The 9838-nt window shown below is 39.2% G+C and overlaps 1 protein-coding gene across 1 annotated transcript in view; it reads left to right on the top strand.

Moving 5' to 3' along the window:
- Positions 1–30: 30 nt before the first annotated feature.
- Positions 31–9838, top strand: part of EEIG2 (EEIG family member 2) — an 85346-nt gene continuing 75538 nt past the window's right edge. Inside the window, exon 1 of the mRNA XM_025872319.2 lies at positions 31–250. Within this exon, the coding sequence (XP_025728104.1) occupies positions 111–250 (140 nt within the window). The 5' untranslated portion in view covers positions 31–110. The remainder of the gene's footprint in view (positions 251–9838) is intronic.

Below are 9838 nucleotides of genomic sequence, written 5' to 3'. Positions count from 1 at the left end.
CCGGCCATGGGGCTGCGCGGGCCCGGGGCTCCGGCGAGCTGAGGCGGCGGCGCCGGCCCGCGCGCCCCTTGGGGCCGCCCCCGCATCCCGCTCGCCGGCGTCTGGTTCTCATGATGATGAAGAAGAAGAAGTTTAAGTTTAAGGTGGACTTCGAGCTGGAGGAGCTCTCCTCGGTGCCCTTCGTCAATGGGGTCCTCTTCTGCAAGATGCGACTGCTGGACGGCGGCAGCTTTACCGCAGAGTCCCCCAGGTAACGCGCCCTCCGCGCCCCACGAGCCGCTGCGCCCTCGCCTGCCCCGCAGGGGTTTCTTTGATGGGCAGCTTGTCATTCCTCGGCCCGTTTGCTCCAGGGGGAAGGCCAGCCTCGCGAGCTTCTCTTTCTCTAGGGACCAGTCTGAAATCAGTCAGGAGTTTATTGATCTGCACAAAGTGCTTCGCAAATGGGTCCATCTCAGCTGGGCTTGGCTCCTGCTCTCCTGATTCCAGATGGTTCCCGGGATCTGCGCTTCCCTCCTAAATTCTCTAGGAATGGGAGCAATGGCAGGAAGGGAGAGAATACTTCTGGTTTATCTTAAGACATTTCCATATTTGCGAAATGCAAAGTGGAACTTGAATTGTCGTTAAAACAAAAACAAAAATAACTCAAACTGCTTGCGTTCCAAGAGCCCTGGCTGTGAAGAGAAACCTGTGTTTAGCATAACTCCTTTTCTCTTGTTGCTTACTCGGGGACTCCGAAGCCCAGGATGCGGCCAGGGTAGGCCCGATCAGGCTTGACTTGAGTCCGGTGGTCCCTGGCAGATAGACAACAGTTTGTGCCTCATCTGGGAGCTGCGTCTGCAGTTACGCGCTAACACTCACTGAATTACCAGTCTTGAGGTGGCCACTAGTGGCTCTCAGTGTGAAGGACTTAGAACCAGGAGAGCCCAGACCCGCCCTCATTTTGAAATGAGCCCCTGGGCACTCTGTCATTGGCAGGTTCCAGAATGAAGCCAAGGGTGATAGTGTTCCTTGAGTCATGTAAGGTCTATTTGGTAGGTTGACAGATTTGCTGTAAGGTAGGTGTTCCTTAAGAAAATAGGAAATTTACCGAAATTTTTAAAATGAATTTTCAAGTTCCTGAAATCAAGGTAAGAGGTTAACAGTTAATACTAATTTTGCCTAAATTTACTGCTCATAGACTTTATTTTTACCCTAAAAATATTCTGCTTTCTTTTTACATGTCATCCCTATTAGTGTAAAGGAAATAAGGTCAGTGGGTTGTGGAATTGGGGTCAGAAAATTGTCTGCGGTGGCAACGCTGAAGCCTCTAGAAGCCAGAAAATGTAAATGGCTAGTTGGCCAAAGCAAAGGCTGTATAAAGCATTATCGACTCTCAGAATTAAAGAAGTTAACCAAGGATACTTTTTAAGATTAAACTGTGCTGCCAGATCTTTTATGGCTATTCAGCTAATTAATTGCACTACAATCATTTTTAACACACGGGTGAGAGAACACTGTAACTTAAAATGGTGCAGCAAATATTGTACCAGCTCTTCAAGTGTGGAAAAGCCAAAACCAATTCTTGAATGTCCTGTAGTTGCAAATGACTGTCTTAACCCTGTGTCTTACCCTCTTTGCTGCAGGGTTCCACCCCGCCACTTCTGGCAGTTAGACCAGCTCTTCTGGGCCGCTGCTGACACCTGGTGGTCAGGGTACCTCTCTCTTACCTCATTCTCCCTCAGATTATTGATTTGGCTTGCTACTCACAAGTCAGTTATGCCAGTATTGCAGGCTGTCATTTATTCAACAAATACGTGTAGGTTGGGTCCTTTGAGTATATTATCTTATTTCATTCTCACAGCAAACCTGTGAGGTAGGGATTCCCATTTTGTGGATGAATAAACTGAGACTCAGAAAGCTTAACTTTCCCAAGACCTTCAGGTCTGGTAAGTAAAACGTCAAGATCTTGATACAGGTCTGTCTGATTTCAAACAGACTGATGTCAGATGAAGGAGAAAATTATGTGCTGTGCTGTGCTGTGCTGTGCTGTGCTGAATGGGGAGCTTCCTAATGATTTTAACAAGCAAGGGGTATAATTTGATTTCTAATTTGCAAGAATTGGAAAGGAAAAAGCGGAATATCCTGGGTTCAACTTACCCCTTTCTCTTCCAACAACAAGGTGGCCTTACCCCTACTGTTTGGAGGGAAATAATTTATAATAAGGAGGCTGTGCCTTGTTAGGTAGAGGTAGTTGGTGTAGAGCTAAGAGCAAGGATTTAGAATGAGGCAGATCTGCATCTAAATCCCAACTGCACCATGATAAACCTGGATGGGTTATTCAGCCTCTCAAAGTTTCCATCTATAAAATAGAAACCATCACTGGCCTATAGGGTTGTTATGAGGATTTAGTAAGATGATGTACCAAAAACAGCTATCACAGTGCTCTAGCACCCAATCAACATTTTTTCTTTTAAGATTTCTTTATTTGTCAGAGAGCACGCGCACAAGCAGGGAGAGCAGCAGACTCCTCGGGAGCCTGATGCAGGACTCAATCCCAGAACCCTGGGATCATGACCTGAGCCAAAAGCTTAACCAACTGAGCCAGCCAGGTGTCCACACCCAGCCAACATTTAAAGAGAAGACAAGGAGCTTGTCCAAGAGGGTTTGCTTCCTGTAAGATGTTGATACTTAATTCCTTTATCCTGACAATTACAAAAGTGTTGGTTTGAAAAAAGATACCTCATTTTATAAGAAAAGAAAAAAAGAAAACTTGAAACACCTAAAGGATATGAATTATTTTTAAATTGCATAACTTTTAATTCTTAGATGCCATTCTAGGCATCGCATCTCTGATTAAATGCTAGATTTTCTGGGTGCCTGGTGGCTTAATCGTTAAGTGTCTGCCTTCGTCTCAGGTCGTGATCCCAGGGTCCTGGGATCGAGCCCCACATTGGGCTCCCTCTCCCACTCCCCCTGCTTGTGTTCCCTCTCTTGCTGTCTCTCTCTGCCAAATAAATAAATAAAATCTTTTAAAAAATAAAAACAAAAATAAATAAATGCTAGATTTTAATTTAAAAAAAAATAAGGGGCACCCGGGTGGCTCAGTCAGTTGTGTCCCACTCTTGATTTCAGCTCATGTCATGATCTTGGTCCTGAGATCAAGCCCCGATCTGGCTCCATGCTCAGTGTGGAGTCTCCTTGTCCGCCCACTCTGCTCCTCCCCCTCTAAAATAAATAAAATTAAATCTTAAATCTTTAAAATAAAAAACTGTTGCCAACCAAAAAACAAAACCAAAATGCTTTATATGCCTCTTATAAATCAAATATGGTTAACACTGTAACATTTTCCCCATAAAAATATGAAATTAACTACATAGAAAAGGGTTAACATAGCAGGCTCAAGACTACTTTTCTTAGAAAGGCCTGCTTGCAATGTTTTTCCTGGCATCTGAGAACTTGAATGGTCACCAGTTCCCTACACTGATGTAAAACTTTAGAGTGTCTCACCGTGCCTAGACTACAAACAATGTGATTTATGCTGAATACTTTCTAGGAGTCTGGAATTTTGGTGCCAGGGGGAGAGTGCCTATATGACCAGCCCCCAAATGAGCTTCCTTGGTAGACAACATATGTTACTGTAATTTGATGCTGGGTGACTCTACGGGGAGAGGACTCAGAAGCTTCCACTTGGTTTCCCATGACTTTGGTCCATGGACCTTTCAGCTTTACTGATTCTGCTTTGTATCCTTTCACTATAATAAATCTTAGGTGTGGGTCTCCTGGCTGGCTCAGTTGGTAGAGCATGCAACTCTTGATCTTGGGGTTGTGAGTTTGAGCCCCATGTTAGGTGTAGAGATTACTCAAAAAAAAAAATCTTAGACATGAATACAACTATATGCTGAGTCTTGTGAGTCTTCCTAATGGATCCCTCAACCTGTGGATGGTCTTGGGGATCCCTGATGCATGAATGTACGTAAAGTAATAATTCATTTTTTAGAGAAAAGCCTTAGAGGGACATTGCAATTTATAAATATGTTTGGCTTTATACGGAAACTAAAGAGGCAGATCATTCATTGCTCACCAAATATTAACTGAGCATTTACCAGGTTTCAAGCTATGTGGCAGGGGCTCCAAGAAGCACAACAAATATAAAGGCCCATAAGGGAATTGGCTCTACTTAATGAAATTAGATCATAGAGGTATAATTACTTGACAGTAGGAGATCGTATGATTTAGTGCCTCATCAATGGGTCAGACAATATGTGAGTGTTGTTGAAATTCTGCAGGTAAAGAATTTATTTGCAGCTGTAATGGTTACTGAAAACCACAGTAGCTTTCCAGTGGAGTGTGCTGGGAGAATTAATTTGCATTAACAAGGAAGTGAGGATGAGAGGATAGCTTGAACAGGTCACCAGTAGGAGCTGTAGCTCAGCCTGACTGCAGAGAGAGTTCACACTGAACAGAAGCAGAAGATAAAGACTTTGAATACCATTATAGTTTGCTTTCCACTGCTCGTAGGATAAAAGTCAATTTGAAATTCTTGCACTAAGTTCTGTTGTGATTAAAGTGGTATTTAAACTGGCTAGCTGGCTGATGTTTGTCATAGATGAGAAATGGGGAGACAAATTAGGAGTCTGTTAAAATAACCCAGGCAGGAGCTAATAAGTACCTGAACTTGGAGGTTTTTCATAGAAGTGGCTGATAAAATGATTATGCTATGGGGGGTGGGGGGATGGATCAGCCTGGTGATGGGTATTAAAGAGGGCACGTTCTGCATGGAGCACTGGGTGTTATGAACAAACAATCAATCATGGAACACTGCATCAAAAACTAATGATGTAATATATGGTGATTAACATAACAATAAAAAAAATTTGAAAAAAAAAAAAAAGAAATCACTCTTATAAAAAAAAAATGATTATGCTATGACACATGCCTTGATGACATGACAGAGTAAGGAAGTCAAGAAGAATCTTTGTTTTGTTCTGTTTTGTTGAGGTGTATCACGGTACATGTGGGGTGTATTTGTTGATAGTATATTGTGGGGGAGGATATGAGGAGGTAGGTTATATGTTGGATACACTACACTGAGGTGACAGTGAGTCTGATATGCACTTGGAGACATATTTATTGTGGGTTTCTTAGAGTCTGGTCTATTGTAAGTAAGCCTGCTTACTGAACTTCTCATCTAGAATTTCCTTACCCTTTTTGCCCTTTTAAAGATTAGTAGTGAAAATTAATTTTGGAAGGATCCAGTTTCTGCTGGAAAAGTGTGTTTAGTGAAGAGGTTAGAAAAAATATAAAGACTAGAAGGTGTTTATTTGTAATAAATGTTACTAAAATTGTCAGGTTTTACATACCATAGTTAATAAAACATTCAGAAAATACATTGTATGATTATAGTAATCTAATAAACTGAAATCAAATTATTGCCTAATAAAATATTTTTGAACCTTTCAAAAAGACAGAAAATTACACTAAGTCTTTTAAGTTCATGCTTCCTTTGTAAAAGCATTTAAATCTCTTTTGAGGTTTGTTAAGACTGTCAGAACAGGTTTCATTTCTGGTCTGCTTTAATAAAGGAATAAGAAGAAAAGTTTCCTGTATTTTTAGGATTTCCAAATTTGCCTTATTTTGTTCATGTTTTTTTGTACTCGTAGCTACTTTCCCAAGTTTCACATTAGCTGTCGCAAAAAACCATGTGAATTCAGGGAGTGTCTGGGAAGCTAATGAGCACATCTGTGTATTGGATCTTTTACTTTGTAAACAAGCTGAAAGGATTTCTTTTTGGCCAGAATATGTCTTCATGTTTTCAAGATTTCAGTTCACTGCACATTGTGTTTCATTTTTTTTTGCATGTCCAGTTTCTGAACACCATTTGCTGAAGAGTGTCCTTTTCCCATTGTGGATTCTTGCCTACTTTGTCCTAAATTAATTGAACATATGTGCATGGGTTTATTTCTGGGCTCTCTGTTCTGTTTCACTGATCATAGTGTTTTGATTACCACAGCTTTGTAGTATAGTTTGAAATCAGGTAGTGTGATACTTTTGGCTTTGTTCTTCTTTCTCAGTGTTATTGTTTTGGCTATTCGGGGTCTTTTGTGGTTCCAAACACATTTTAGAATTATTTGTTTTAGTTCTGTGACAAAGTTCACTGGAATTTTAATAGGAATTGCATTGAATATATAGATTGCTTTGAGTAGTAGAGATACTTAAATAATATTAATTCTTCCAGTCGATGAGTCCAGAATATGTTTCCATTTATTTATGTCATCTTGAGTTTCTTTCATCAGTGTCTTATCCTTTTCAGTGTATACGTCTCTCACTTCCTTGGTTAAATTTATTCCTAGGTATTTTATTCTTCTTTATACAATTATAAATGGGATTATTGTCCTGATTTCTCTTTATGCTACTTAGTTATTGCTGTAGAGAAATACAACAGATTATGGGGTGCCTAGGTGGCTCAGTCAGTTAAGCATCTGCCTCTGGCTCAGGTCATGATCCCAGAGTCCTGGGATTGAGCCCCACATTGGGCTCCCTGCTCAGCGGGGAGGCTGCTTCTCCCTCTGTTCAGCCTCTGCTGCTTCCCCTGCTTGTGCTCTTTCTTTCGCTCACTCTCTCTCTCTCAAATAAATAAATAAAATCTTTTTTAAAAAAATGCAACGGATTTTTATATATTAATTTTGCATCCTGCAGCTTTACTGAATTCATTTACTAGTTCTAACAGTTTTTTAGTAGAGTCTTTAAGGTTTTCTATTTATAGTATCATGTCATCTATAAATAGTGACAGTTTCCCTTCATTTTATTTCTTTTTTCTTGCCTAATTGCTGTGACTAGGCCTTGCAATGCTATGTTGAATAAAAATGAGGATAGTGGGCATCCTTGTCTTGTTCCTGATCTTAGAGGAAAAGCTTTGAGATTTTGACTGTTGATGGGTGCCTGGGCAGCTCGGTAGATTAAGTGTCTGACTCTTGATTTCAGCCCAGGTCATGATCTCAGGGTTGTGAGATTGAGCACCACATCAGGCTCCACATTAGGCATGGAGCCTGCTTGAGATTCTCTCTCTCCCTTTCCCGCTGCCCCTCCTCCCCTTAAAAAATTAGATTTTCACCGTTGAGTATGATATTAGCTGTGGTTTTGTCATTTATGGCCTTTATTATGTTGAGGTACATTTCCTTTGTACCCAATTTGTTGAGAGTTTTTATCTTAAGTGGATGTTGAATTTTGTCAAATGCTTTTTCTGCATCTATTGAGCTGATTATATGCTTTTTATCTTTCATTTTGTTAATGTGGTATATTATGTTGATTGATTTGCAGATGTTGAACCATTCTTGAATCCCTGAAATAAATCCCATATGATTTTAGTATATGATCCTTTTAATATATTGTTGAATTCAGTTTGCTAATATTTTGTGAGCATTTTTGACCTATGTTCACCAGGAATATTGGCCTGTAATTCTCTCTCTCTCTCTCTTTTTTTTTATGGTGTCATTTTCTCATTTTGATATCAGGGTAATGCTGGCCTCATAAAATTAGTTTAGAAGCTTTCCCTCTTCAGTTTTGTTTTGTTTTTGAAGAGTTTGAGAAGGATAGGTATTAATCTTTGAATTTTTGGTGGAATTTACCAGTGAAGCCATCTGGTCCTGGACTCTTGTTTATTGGGAGGTTTTTGATTATTGATTCAATCTCCTTACTAGTAATCAGTCTATTCAGTTTCTATTTCCTCATGATTCAGGCTTGGAAGACTGTAAATTTCTAGGAATTTATCCATTTCTTCTATGTTGTACAATTTGTTGGCATATAATTGTTCATAGTAGCCTATTATGATCCTCTATATTTGTGTGATGTAAGTTGTAACTTCTCCCCTTTAATTTTTTTTTTAGAGGGAGGGAGGGGGAAAGAGAGAATCTTTTTTTATTTTTTTAAACAATTTTTTTAAAGATTTTATTTATTTATTTGGCAGAGAGACACAGAGAGAGAGAGAGAGAGAGCACAAGCAGGGGGAGTGGGAGAGGGAGAAGCAGGCTTCTCGCTGAGCAGGGAGCCCCATGCGGGGCCCGATCCCAGGACCCTGGGACCATGACCTGAGCCAAAGGCAGACGCTTAACGACTGAGCCACCCAGGCGCCCCGGAAAGAGAGAATCTTAAGCAGACTCCGTGCCCAAGGCAAAGCCCAACATGGGGCTTGATCTCACCACCCTGAGATCATGACCTAAGCCGAAATCGAGAGTTGGATGCTTAGCCAACTGAGCCACCCAAGTGCCCTCCCTTTTAATTTCTGATTTTATTTATTTGAGCCATCTTTCTTTTTCTCTTGGGGAGTCTAGCTAAAGGTTTGTCAATTTTATTTACCTTTTCAAAGAACCAGATTTCAGTTTCATTGACTATTTGTCTTTTTTATCTCTGTTTCATTTATTTCCATTCTGATCTTTGTTATTTCCTTCTTTCTACTAACTTTGGGCTTCATTTGTTCTTCTTCTTTCTTTAGGTGTAAAGTTAAATTGCTTATTTGAGATTTCTCTTATTTTTTGAGGTATTGGTATGAACTTTCCCTCTACAACTTTTACTGTATCACATAGATTTTGGTGTGTTGTATTTGTTTTCATTAATCTTTAGGTATTTTCTTATTTCTCCCTTGATTTCTTTAGTGACCTAGTAGTTGTTCAGTAACCTGTGGTTTAATCTCTATGTACTTGTAGTTTTTCCAGTTTTTTTCTTGTAAGTGATTTCTAGTTTCATACCATTGTGGTCAGAAAATATGCATGATATTATTTCAGTCTTGAATTACTGAGACTTGTTTTGTAGCCTAAAATGTGACATCCTGGAGAATGTTTCATGCGTACTTGAGAAGAGTGTGTATTCAGATGCTTTTGGATGGAATGTTCTGTATGTCTGTTAAGTCCATCTGGTCTAATATGTCATTTAAGGCTAATATTTCCTTAGTGATTTTCTATCTGGGTGATCTATCCATTCATGTAAGTGGGGTGTAAATAAATGTGGTGATGTAAGTAAGTTCCTTACTATTCTTGTATTGCTATCAATTTCTCTCTTCAGGTCTGTTAATATTTGCTTTAGATATTATGGTGCCTCTATGTTGGGTGCATTTATATTTATAAATGTTATATCTTCTTGCTAGATTGTGCCCTTAATCACTTTTGTTATAAATAGGCTGTTTTAAAGTTCATTTTGCCCAATGTGAATATAGCTACACGAGCTTTCTTTTTGTTTCCATTTTCATGGAACACCTTTTTCCACCCCTTCACTTTCAGTCTCTGTGTGCCCTTCTGAAGTGAGTCTCTTGTAGGTAGTATATAGATGTGTCTTATTTCTTAAGCTATTCATCCACTCTATGTCTCTTGATTGGAGAATTTAGTCCATTTACATTTAAAGTAATTATTGATAGGTATGTACTTACTGCCATTTTGTTAACTGTTTTCTGGTGTTTGTAGTTCCTCTCTTTTTTTCTTGTCTCTGTTTTCCCTTGTGATTTGATGACTTTCTTTAGTATTGTCTTTAGATTCCTTTCTAATTTTCTTTTGGTATTTACCATAAGTTTTTGCTTGGTGGATACCATAAGGCTCACATATATCATCCTATGTATATAGCAGTCTATTTTAAATTGAAAGCAACTTAAATTTGAACATGTTCAAAACCCTACACTTTTCTCCCCTGCCACGTTGTGTTTTTGGTGTCATTTTTTACACCATTTAATTTTGTAAATCCCTTAACTAATTCTTGTGGTTTTAGTTAATTTTACTACTTTTGTCTTTTATCCTTTTAATAGCTTTATAAGTTATCAGTCCACTACCTTTACTGTATATTTACCTTTTCCAGTGAGATTTTTACTTTCATATGTTTT

Source organism: Callorhinus ursinus, unplaced genomic scaffold (genome assembly GCF_003265705.2).
Source record: "Callorhinus ursinus isolate GAN/ISIS: 27379988/994484 unplaced genomic scaffold, GSC_fseal_2.0 scaffold9, whole genome shotgun sequence".
Taxonomy (NCBI): Eukaryota; Metazoa; Chordata; class Mammalia; order Carnivora; family Otariidae; genus Callorhinus; species Callorhinus ursinus.
The sequence above is the reverse complement of the archived record's forward strand: the minus strand, read 5'-3'. Positions and strand labels throughout refer to the sequence as shown.